The 12564-nt window shown below is 43.7% G+C and overlaps 1 protein-coding gene and 1 pseudogene across 1 annotated transcript in view; one reads left to right on the forward strand and one right to left on the reverse strand.

The window, feature by feature from the left end:
- LOC138811549 (zinc finger protein 850-like) overlaps window positions 1–1174 on the forward strand; it is a 60910-nt gene extending 59736 nt beyond the window's left edge. Inside the window, 1 exon segment of the mRNA XM_069999312.1 lies at window positions 1–1174. Within this exon segment, the coding sequence (XP_069855413.1) occupies window positions 1–162 (162 nt within the window). The 3' untranslated portion in view covers window positions 163–1174.
- Window positions 734–10778, reverse strand: LOC138811559 (nascent polypeptide-associated complex subunit alpha pseudogene; annotated as a pseudogene).
- Window positions 10779–12564: the final 1786 nt, after the last annotated feature.

Consider the following 12564-nt stretch of genomic DNA (forward strand, 5'->3'; position numbering starts at 1 on the left):
ATACTGGAGAGAAACCCTACAAATGTAAGGAGTGTAAAAAGGCCTTTCGACAGCACTCACACCTCACTCAACATCACAAGATTCACAATGGAGCTTAAGACAAGAAACCATTCTGATGGACATATTATGTTACAGCATCGGAATGTCCATGTTATTCAATAATGTAATGAATGTAGGCAAAATCTTCAGCTGCTTCTATCATCTCCATTTTCCTTCTTCATTACTATTGTGATTTTTTTGGACCAGATATTAATCTTTTGTACCTACTTTGCTCATTGTAAAATGATAATAGTCCTTATGTGTGTTAGCTATTTATTGCTGTATAATAAATTACCACAAAACTTAGGGCTTAAAAGTAACACATATTTATTATCTCAAAACTTGTACAAGCAGCTGGGACTGTTGCTTAGTAGTAGAGTGCTTGCCTTACATGCATGAAGCCCTGGGTTTGATTCCTTAGTACCACATAAACACAAAAAGCCAGCCAGAAGTGGTGCTGTGGCTCAAGTGGTAGAGTGCTAGCCTTGAGCAAAAGAAGCTCAGGGACAGTGCCCAGGCCCAAAGTCAGAGCCCCAGCACTGGCCAAAAAAAAAAAACCTTGTACAAATCAAGAATCCTGGCAGGACTTACTTGGGTCCTTGTCACCACAGGGTTACAAAGTCTCAGCCAAGGCTGAGGTTTCATCCAAAGGATGGTTCCATCCAAATGGAAGGATCCACATAAAGCTAACAGACTAGATGTCAGAATTTGTTTTTTGAGAGCTGTTGGCATTGAGATCTTTTAATATCTTGCTGATTGTTGAGTGAAAGCTGACTTTAGTTCCTGCCACGATGACCTTCTCAACATTGCTGCTTGGAAGTGGGCAAGAGAAGGTAGTGTTAGTAAATGAAACTACGCTAACAAGATGGAAGGAAGGTACATTCTTCTGTAATCTTATCCTGGGTGTAACCTCAAATCACCTTTGCTATTGTCAAGTACACATGAGGATTACAGGACTGTGAATACCAGGAAAAAAGGGATCACTGGGGGCCAATTTAGAATTGGCCCACCAAACTGTCTAACAGGATTGCTGTGAGTACTAAACAGGTATTACTTGGAAGACATCACTCATGTAGCATGTATTCTGTAAATATTGTCAATAGTTGTCCTTGGTGTCAGTATTAGGGAATTTTTTTTTGGGGGGGTCCGGTCATGGGGCCTGAACTCTGGGCCTGGGCGCTGTCCCTCAGCTCTTCAGCTCCAGGCTAGCGCTCTACCACTTGAGCCACAGTGCCACTTCCGGCTTTTTTCTTTTTGCTTATGTGGTGCTGAGGAATCAAACCCAGGGCCTCGTGCATGCAAGGCAAGCACTCTACCACTGAGCCACCTTCCCAGCCCCAGTATTAGGGAATTCTTATGAAAGATCCTATAGAAATAAATGTAGGAATGCCTCCTGTCACATCTAGCATGTATTTTAGTAAAGTCTAGGAAACGATAGTGACTATGAGAAGCCTTCCATGACTTGAGTTACATCACAAATTGCGTGCTGAAAAGAAAAAGTATGAGGGGCTGAGAAGGTAGCTCAGTGGTAGAGCGCTTGCTTTGCATGCATGAGGCCCTAGGTTCAATTCCTCAGCACCACATAAGCAAAAAGAAAAAAGCTGGAAGTGGTGCTGTGGCTCAAGTGGTAGAGCGCTAGCCTTGAGCTGAAGAGCTGAGGGACAGTGCCCAGACCCATAGTTCAGGCCCCATGACCAGACCCAAAAAAAAAAAGTATGAAGTTCAAGGAAGTACAACTATTGAGAAATTAGAAGTGCTAGCCATTTCCGTGAATGGTTGTAATCCCAGTTACTTAGCAGAAATAGGATTATGGACAGAGGCTGATGAGAAAATCATGGTGCCACTGGTAAGATTTTACCAACTAATTTAGCCTTAGACTTTATAATAATAAAAATCCAGACTAGCTTTACTTTGGAAAATCATGTTCTTCAAGTTCTAAGCAAGGTCTTGGAGAATTTTTTTTCAACTAGTTTTTGTAAGTTAGTGTGTTTTTCTTTTCCTAGGCATCAGATATCTCCAAAGCTATATTTCACCCAGCAAAAAGCCTAAAGCCAATGCCCTTCAGAAGTTTTGTTTCAAGCTGGTCACCAGCAGCCCACATCTATAAACGTGGCTACTCAGGAGGCTGACATCTGAGACTCACAGTTCAAATATAACCGGTCAGGAAAGTCTGAGATGTGCATGTGTGCACGTGCACATGCGTGTGGTGGAGCTTGAACTGGGCCTGGACGCTGTCCTTTAGCTCAAGGTTAAAGCTCTATCTACCACTTGAGCCACAGTGCCACCTCTAGTTTTCTGAATGGTTTATTGGAGATAAGAGTCTCACGGACTTTCCTGCCTGGGCTGGCCTTGAACCCAGATTCTCAGATCTCAGCCTTCTCAGTAGCTAGGATTACAAGCACAGCCACCAGCACACTTTTTTTTTCTAGTCCTGGGGCTTGAACTCTGGACTTTGGTACTGTCCCTGAGCTCCTTTTTGCTCAAGGCTAACACTCTACCACTTGAGCCACAGCTCTACTTCTGGCTTCTTCTGGTAGAGATAAAAGTCTCACAAAGTCAGGTGCCACACTGGAGGCTGAGATCTGAGGATCATGGTTCAACATTGGAGAGTGTTGTGGCTCAAAATTGGTAAAGTGCTAGCAAATGAGTTCAGGGATAGTACCTAGGCCCTAAGTTCAAGCCCCATGACCAACCAAGAAATTTTTTTGTTTTGTTTTGTTTCAGGGAATACTAGTTCTTGATGCTTGATGGGGAGAAATGATTTCTTGGGGAAATGTGCGAATGACATAGGCAAGAAAATGTATTGGGGAGTTTTGAATACATTATAAGCTGGTCAAAAGATGTAAGAAATTTGTATTTGAGTGTTATCTTCAATTTACCTCTTTATAGAATTCTCAGTTCTGTTACCTGTTAACATGCCTTACAACTACTTTGGAGTATCTTTGTGACATTTTAGACTTGATGAGCGGTTATGCCAGGAGCATGTTAGTCCAATGACTTTTTGGCAGCTCTTATCATGCTCTGAAAAAGCTGCTGCTTAAATGGAAAGTTGGTGCTTTTCTATATCCAGTAGTGATTAGGATCGAAACTCCTTTGCATTGTAATAAAAGTCATGTGTTGGATATTGATTTGTACATTTTCTGATTTCTTTAAAAAGGGTAGAAAGCCGGGCGCTGGTGGCTCACGCCTGTAATCCTAGCTACTCAGGAGGCTGAGATCTGAGGATCGCGGTTCAAAGCCAGCCCGGGCAGGAGAGACCGTGAGACTCCTATCTCCAATAAACCACCAGAAAACCGGAAGTGGCGCTGTAGCTCAAGTGGTAGAGCGCTCGCCTTGAGCTGAAGAGCTGAGGGACAGCGCCCAGGCCCGGAGTTCAAGCCCCATGACCGACAAAAAAAATAAAAATAAATAAATAAATAAATAAATAAATAAAAAGGGTAGAACCAGGGGTTTGAGAAGGTGGCTCAGTGGTAGAGTGCTTGTCTTGCATGCATGAGGCCCTGGGTTTGATTCCTCAGCACCACATAAGCAGAAAAAGCCGGAAGTGGGACTGAGGCTCAAGTGGTAGAGCGCTAGCCTTGAGCTGAAGAGCTGAGGGACAGTGTCCAGGCCCAGAGTTCAGGCCCCAGGACCAGAAAATAAAAAGGGTAGAACCTATCCAAGGTGTTATCTAAAAGTACAATTGCCACTTTTTTTTTTTTTTTTTTTTGATCAGTTGTGAAGCTTGAACTCTGGGCCTGGATGCTGTCCCTCAGCTCTTCTGCTCAAGCTCTACCAGTTGAGCCACAGTGCCACTTCCAGCTTTTTCTGCTTATGTGCTGCTAAGGAATTGAACCCAGGGCCTCATGCATATAAGGCAAGCACTCTACCACTGAGCTACATTCCCAGCCCATAACTACCACTTTTAATTCAACCCTTATTTCCAAATTTCTACTCCATTTTACTAATTTTAATTTCTCAGCCATTGAATATGCTTGTCCATATTAGCCTTGATCAGGGATTTTAATATTTCTTGACTTGAGACAAAAATATCTTTTAATATATGTTAGCTGGCCAATCATGTATCCTTTATATGGTGCCTTTGTTATTGGTGATGGTCATGGGGCTCAAACTCAGAGCCTGGGTGCTGTCTCTGAGCTTTTTGTGGTCAAGGCTAGTGCTCTACCACTTTAAGCCATAGCTCTACTTCCAGTTTTATGGTGGTTCATTGGCTATAAGAGCCTCATAGTTGGCTGGGAAGGTGGCTCAATGGTAGAGCACTTGCCTTGCATGCACGAGGTCCTGGGTTCCATTCCTCAGCACCACATAAGCAAAAAGAAAAAAGCCAGAAGTGGCGCTGTGGCTCAGTGGTAGAGTGCTAGCCTTGAGCTGAAGAGCTGAGGGACAGTGCCCAGGCCCAGAGTTCAGGCCCCATGACCGAAAAAAAAAAAAATTCTCATACAGCTAGATGACAGTGGCTCATGCCTGTAATCCTAACTACTCAAGAGGCTAAGATCAGGGCTGGGAAGGTAGCTCAGCGGTAGAGTGTATGCCTTGCAAGCATGAGGCCCTGGGTTCGATTCCTCAGCACCACACAAACAGAAAAAGCAGGAAGTGGCGCTGTGGCTCCAGTGGTACAGTGCTAGCCTTGAGCTGAAGAGCTGAGGGACAGCACCTAGACCCAGAGTTCAAGCCCCATGACCCGCAAAAAAAAAAAAAAAAAAAAAAAGAATGTGAAGAGGCTGAGATCAGAGGATTGTGGTTTGAGACCAGCCTAGTCAGAAAAGTCCCCATGAGCCTCTTATCTCCAATTAGCCACTCAAAGAACAGAAGTGGCATTGTGGCTCAGGTGGTAGAGCACTAGTCTTGAGCACAAAAAGGTTCAAGGACAGGGCCCAAACCCTGAGTTCAAAGCCTCCCCACACAAAAAAGGCTCAGACTTCCCTTCCAGGGCTGGCTTTGAACTGCAATCCTCAGATCTCAGCCCTCTGAGTAGCTAGGATTACAGGCGTGAGCTACCAGTACCTGGTTCTTCCTTGATTTTTTTCTGTTCTCAACTCCTGTGCTACTCTTAGATATAGAATTTGATGCCTGATTGTATTTTTTTCTTGTTTTTTTCTTTTTGGCCAGTCCTGGGGCTTGAACTGAGGTCCTGAGCAGTGTCCCTGAGCTTCTTTTGCTCACAGCTAGCATTCTACCACTTAAGCCACAGCGCCACTTCCAGCTTTTTCTGTGAATGTGGTACTGAGGAATTGAACCCAGGGCTTCATGCATGCTAAGCAAGCACTCTACCACAGAGCCACCTTCCCAGCCCTGCCTGATTGTATGTTTAAAGATTCTTTCCCCTGGGCTGGGAATGTGGCTTAGTGGTAGAGTGCTTACCTAACATGCATGAAACCCTGGGTTCGATTCTTCAGTACCACACAAGCAGAAAAGGCCAGAAGTGGCTATGGCTTAAATGGCAGATTGCTAGCTTTGAACAAAAGAAGCTCAGGGACAGTGCCCAGGCTTTGAGTTCAAGCCCCAGGAATGGCAAAAAAACAAAAACAAAACCCAAAACTTTTCCCCAAGATAAGATCCCTCTTTTTGTTGTTGTTGTTGTTGTTGTTGTTGTCAGTCATGGGGCCAGAACTCACAGCCTGGGCACTGTTTCTGAGCTTCTTTTGTTCAAAGCTAGCAATCTAACACTTGAGTCATAGCCACTTCCGGCTTTTTCTGCTTATGTGGTGTTGAGAAATTGAACTCAGGGCCTCATGCATGCAAGGCAAGCACTCTACTACTTAGCCACCTCCCCAGCCCAAAAAATGCATTTTTTCCAAATTTTTTATTGTGATTAAGTGATTACATAATTTCCCAAATTTCACAGTATTGTGGGATAGTGATACTTAGTTAAAGTCACACATTCTAACTTTCATGGAGCAAATTGTCTATCATGGTCTATAACATTTATGAGTTCTATGAGCTTTGCAATACAGTTATTTCTTCCACATTGGGTGATGTGTACATTTGTTTTGCATAGCATCAGCTGTTCCCTCTTTCCCACTTGTTCCCTCCCTCCCATCACTGCCATTGAGTTGCTTAGTTCATTTAAAAAATGCATTTTTGTTTTGAACTTATGGATATATATGGATAGGAGAAAATGGGGAAGGTCTACAGAACCAGAGGAAAATGTCAAGGCTAGTACTCTACCACTTGAGCTTCAGTGCCACTTCCAGTTTTCTGGTGGTTTATTGGAAATAAGAGTCTCACAGACTTTCCTTCCTGAGCTGACTTTGAACCAAGATCCTTAGATCTCAGCCTCCTGAGTACCTAGGATTACAGGTGTGAGCCACCCATGCCCAGCATGTTTTCACTTCTGACTCTGGCTTTTTGTTGGTTAATTGGAAATAGTCTTGCTTGGTACTGGCTTCGAAATTTGATACTCACATCACAATCACTTGAGTAGTGAGAATTACAGGCGCGCATCTTGCTGTATACTGTTTATGTAGATTTACCATAGTTTTTATTTTTTATTTATTTTTATTTTTATTATTATTATTTTTTGGGGGTCCGGTTGTGGGGCCTGAACTCTGGGCCTGGGCGCTGTCCCTCAGCTCTTTAAGCTTAAGGCTAGTACTCTACCACATGAGCCACAGCGTCACTTCTGGCTTTTTTCTTTTTGCTTATGTGGTGCTGACGAATGGAACCCAGGGCCTCAAGCATGCAAAGCAAGCACTCTACCACTGAGCCACCTTCCCAGCCCAAGATTTACTATAGTTTTATGGGACCAGTCTCCTGCTGATGGTCGTGAATTTTTTTTCTGCGTCAGACAAACTTGCCATATATGCCCGTCTTGTTTCAAGCAAATTTGAAAGAATTGGATTTTTTTTTAAAGCTGTGGTTATAGATAACTGCCAAATTGCCCTTCAAACACTTTGTTTATGCCAAGACCAATACTATTTAATCTGAGGCTTTCTTATTTTAAAGTGTTGCAGCTGGGTCCCTGTGGCCCAAGTGCTTCTTCAGACTTTGGCTATTGCTGCTTTGCTTTTACCAGATGAACTATAAAATCAGCTTAATTATTCAAGGAAATAAACATTTCACTGTTGGTCCCACCTTAGTTTACTTAAGTTTGCACATTGCTTTGTGTAACATGGTATTTCTATTTGTTTATTAATTAATGGTCCTTATTTAAATATATATAGTTCCAACTAAAAATTATGTTCAAAGAACTTAAGGAATTGATGAGAAAAACTATAGAATCTAATAAAGAAATGGACACTGTTTTACCTTAGTTTTGTGCTGGTACTAGAGCTTAAACACGGGGCTTTTTTTTTAGAGCTGGTGTTCTGTGAAAGCATTTCCAACATTTTGTTGGTTAATTAGACATAAGTGCCTCCAGGACTTTCTGCCCTGGCTGACTTCCACCTGTGATCCTCAGCCTCCTAAGTAGTGAGGGTTACAGCTGACTTCTTTTTCACTCTCTTTTTTTTTTTTTTGTTAGTTGTGGGGCTTGAACTCTAGGCCTGGGCGCTGTCCCTCAGCTCTTCAGCTCAAGGGTAGTGTAGTACTCTACCACTTGAGCCACAGTGCCACTTTTGGTTTTCTGGTGTTTTAATTGGAGATAAGAGTCTCATGGACTTTTCTGCCCGGGCTGCTTTGAGCCATGATCTTCATTGAACCGCGATCCTCAGATGCCAGCCTTCTGAGTAGCTAGGATTACAGGTATGAGCCAATGGCGCCTGGCTTCACTCTCCATTTTTACTCACTATTTTGCTCTTCTGGGTTTTGCTGACTTTGTGGTATGTTCAGAGCTATGAAGTGATTTAATTTTTTGAAAGGATACATGAATACTGAATGGGAATGTTTTTCCTTGTCTCACCACCCACATTAATCACAATTTTAAAGGCATTTTGTTTGAGGTAAAAACAATTTTATTTCCTTTTAACCATGTATGTGGAAGGATTTTTACTGTATTTTTTCCTACATAGTACTTACTGCCTTAAAAAAGTCAGAAAATGGAGGTGTGCCTTAAGTAAAAGGCCAAGAGCAGCAGGCCCTGAGTATACTAGTACATAACAAATGAATTAGGTTTTGTTTTGTTGGTGGTGGTGGTGGGATTTGAACTCAGAGTCTGGGCTCTGTCCCTTAGCTCTTTTGCTCAAGGCTAGTACTCTACCACTGAGTCACAGCTCTACTCTCTGGTATTTGGAGATAAGAGTCTCATGGGGACTTTTCTGCCTGGTTTGGCTTCAAACCATGATCCTCATTTCTCAGCTTCCTGAGTAGCTAGGATTACAGAAGAGAGCCACAGGCACCTAGCAATTTTTTCTTTTATTATTATCTTTAAGTAATAATGCTTTCTGTAAAAAAAAAACAAATTTAGAAACTTTTGTTCATTGTTTTCTTTGACGTTGTTCCTTCTAGTTGTTGATATTATTAACATTCTGGCATCCCACCTCCACAGCCTCAGTATTATAAACATTCCTAATCTGTCACACACTCTTACAGTGTAGCAGCTGGGGATGACAGATTCATGTGCAATGCATTTGATACTTAGGCTTAGGGGTTAGAGCCAAGTGTGCTTCTCCTAATGCATTGTCAGTTTCCTTTTTTTTTTTTTTTTTTTTGTTGGTCCTGGGGCTTGAACTCTGGGCTTAGGCGCTCCCTGAGCTCTTCAGCTCAAGGCATGCACTCTACCACTTGAGCTACAGCACCAGTTCTGGTTTTCGAGTAGTTTATTGGAGATAAGAGTCTCATGGAGTTTCCTGCCCCGACTGGCTTTGAGCCATGATCCTCAGATCTCAGCCTCCTGAGTAGCTAGGGTTACAGGTGTGAACCACCGGCATCCAGCCCAAATTTTTGTTTTTTGTTTTTTTTGGGGGGTCCAGTCATGCGGCCTGAACTCTGAGCCTGGGTGCTGTCCCTCAGCTCTTCAGCTCAAGGCTAGCGCTCTACCACTTGAGCCACAGCGCCACTTTCAGCTTTTTTTTTTTTGCTTATGTGGTGCTGAGGCATCAAACCCAGGGCCTCATGCATGCAAGGCAAGCGCTCTGCCACTGAGCCACCTTCCCAGCCCTCCAGCCCAAATTTTTAAAAAAATAATTTCTTTCTCTTTACTCGAAGTATCATGTTCGTGCTGGTGAGTTCTATTTTGGTTCATATTTCAAAAATGGTACCACCTTTCAGCCAGGTGTCACTGGCTCATGCCTGTAATCCTAGCTACTCAGGAGGCTGAGATCTGAGGATCATGGTTAAAAGCCAGCCTGGGCAGGAAACTCTGTGAGTTTGAACTCGGGCCTGGGCGCTGTCCCTCAGCTCTTCAGCTCAAGGCGAGTGCTCTACTGCTTGAGCGACAGCGCCACTTCCGGTATTCAAGTGGTTTATTGGAGATAAGAGTCTCACGGACTTTCCTGCCCGGGCTGGCTTTGAACCACGATCCTCAGATCTCAGCCTCCTGAGTAACTAGGATTACAGGCATGAGCCACCAGCGCCCAGCTTTCTGTGAGACTCTTATCTTCAATTAACCACCAGAAAACCGGAGGTGGCACTGTGGCTCAAGTGGTAGAGTGCTCGCCTTGAACTGAAGAGCACAGGGACAGTGTTCAAGCCCCAGGACCTACAAAACAAAAACAAAAAAAACAAAGGGTCCTTGCTGGGCACTGGTGGCTCATGCCTATAATTCTAGCTACTCAGGAGGCTGAGATCTGAGGATGACTGTTCAAAGCCAGCCTGGGCAGAAAAGCCTGTGAGCCTCTTATCTCCAATAAAAATAAAAGTGTTTTGGCCCTGTGGCTCAAGTGGTAGAGCACTTGCCTTGAGCTGAAGAGCTGAGGGACAGTGCTCAGGCCCAGACAAAACACACACACACACACACACACACACACACACACACACACACACACAAACAAACATGGGTCCTTGTTTTCGTATAGTTACATTGTTAATTATAACATTTACAATATCATAACTATTATTCTTTAGGGCTTGGACTGCCTTTGCTCTTGACACATTTGCTTGTGACATATTCAATTCTAGCTCTAACTTCCACACCTGTTTCATCAACCTCTTCCTCTTTCCTCTCCTCTTGTACAGTTGGATTCTGTTTTCTTGAATGTTTGAGACAGCTTCACGTTGAACTTTTAATTTCTCAGCAGCTGCTAACTGTGCTTGCTAAGTCCTCAATGTTGACTTCCCCCAAAACTATGTAGGTAGGTATCTGAAGCTTGGCTCTTGTAGACCTCTGGTTTTGTGATTACAAAGAGGATATTCTTGGGCTGGGAAGGTGGCTCAGTGGTAGAGCACTTGTCTTGCATGCATGTGGCCCTGGGTTCGATTCCTCAGCACCACATAAGCAAAAAGAAAAAAGCCGGAAGTGGCGCTGTGGCTCATGTGGTAGAGCGCTAGCCTTGAGCTGAAGAGCTGAGAGACAGTGCCCAGGCCCAGAGTTCAGGCCCCATGACCGGACTCAAAAAAGAGGATATTCTTTGATTTCCAGATAGTGACTCTAGTAACTCCCGTAACCAAAGATCCAGTTTGGACATAGCCTTTTGTGCATTCTTTTTACTACGATTCTGTTTTGCTTTGCTGATTGGTTCTTCATCAATTTCTGCTTCTGCTGCAGTTGGGCTTGTTGTGTGGCTGCTTGTGTGGAGTTTTGTTCCTCGAGCCCTGGTACTGATTCATCACTGTCAGATTCTGTTTCACATCCTGTCTCAGCCTGGGGCTGTGGCAAAATCCTGCTCTGTGTCAGAGACAATTTCTATGGCTTCACCAGGCATTTCTTCCTAACTCTTAAGACTTCTGGGCGATCCAGCCTTCAAGAAAGGCAGATGGCAGTGTATAGAGTATTTACATAAATACTCTATATATGGAGAGAGTGTATACATATACTTTCTCTCTCTCTCTCTCTCTCTCTCTCTCTCTCTCTCTCTCTCTCTCTCTCTCTATATATATATATATATATATATATATATATATATATATATATATATATTCCCCTTTGGTCAGTAGCACCCAGTTACTTCCAGCTTTTTCTATTTATGTGATACTGAGGAATTGAACCCAGGGCTTTATAAATGCTAGGCAAGCACTCTACTACAAAACCACATTCCCAGTCCCCTTGATATATATTTGATTTCTATTAATTTCCCGACATATTGTATTTGTCTCATGAATTATTTAGAACTGTGCTGCTAATTTCCAAATTTTTGAGTTGTAATTTTTTTGTGTGTATCCAGAAAGAAAATGTGCTGTCTTGTTGCCTGGGGCAACCTATAAATGCTGTTTATACCTAGTTGGTGGTGGTTCATTTTTGTATACTTTCCTATTTTGTGTGTGTGTGTGTGTGTGTGTGTGTGTGTGTGTGTGTGTGTGTTTTGTCGATCGTGGGGCTTGAACTCTGAGCTTGGGCGCTGTCCCTGCGCTGTCCCTGTGAGTGTTCTACCATTTGAGCCATAGCACCACTTCCGGTTTTCTAGTGGTTTATTGGAGATGAGTCTCACGGACTTTTCTGCCCAGGCTGGCTTTGAACTGTGATCCTAGATCTCAGCCTCCTGAGTAGCTAGGGTTACAGGCGTTAGCCACTGGTGCCCTGTTGGCTTTTTCTTTTTATATGATAATGAGGAATTGAACTCAGGGCTTCAAACATGGTAGGCATTCACTCTACCACCAAGCCACATTCCCAGCCTAACTACTAAGTTCCTAAATCAAATAATCATAAATTTTCTTATTGGATAGTACTTTCTACTCTACATTTTCTTACTGCTTCACATGGATACACCATCGAGGCTCCACTTCCCCCCACCCCTTTTTTTTGTTGGTCATGGGGTTTGAACTCTGGGCCTGGGCGCTGTCCCTCAGCTCTTCAGTTCAATGTGAGCACACTACCATGTGAGCCACAACACCACTTCCAGTTTTCTGGTGGTTTATTGGAGATAAGAGTCTCGTGGAGGGCTGGGAAGGTGGCTCAGTGTAGAGTGCTTGCCTTGCATGCTTGAGGCCCTGGGTTTGATTCCTCAGCACCACATAAGCAAAAAGAAAAAAGCCAGAAGTGGCGCTGTGGCTCAAGTGGTAGAGCGCTAGCCTTGAGCTGAAGAGCTGAGGGACAGCGCCCAGGCCCAGAGTTCAGGCCCACGACTGGACCCACAAAAAAAAAAAAAAAAAAGATTCTCATGGACTTTCGTGCCTTGGCTGCCTTTGCACCACAATCCTCAGATCTCAGCCTCCTGAGTATTTAGGATTACAGGCGTGAGCCACAGGTGCTTGGCTCCCTCTTCCCTTTATGTGGTCATCATAAATAATCTGGGAAAGTTGAAAACCTCATGAGACAATGTTACAATTTTTCAATATAGTAGACTTTAAAATTAGAAGTTACAGGGCTGGGAAGGTGACTCAGTGGTAGAGCGCTTGCCTTGCATGCATGAGGCTTTGGGTTCGATTCCTCAGCACCACATATGCAGAAAAAGCCAGCAGTGGCACTGTGGCTCAAGTAGTAGAGTGCTAACCTTGAGTTGAAGAGCTGAGGGAGAGCACCCAGGCCCAGAGTTCAGGCCCCACGACCGACCA

Source organism: Dipodomys merriami, unplaced genomic scaffold (genome assembly GCF_024711535.1).
Source record: "Dipodomys merriami isolate MVZ:Mamm:240054 unplaced genomic scaffold, mDipMer1.0.p SCAF_534, whole genome shotgun sequence".
In the NCBI taxonomy this organism is placed as follows: Eukaryota; Metazoa; Chordata; class Mammalia; order Rodentia; family Heteromyidae; genus Dipodomys; species Dipodomys merriami.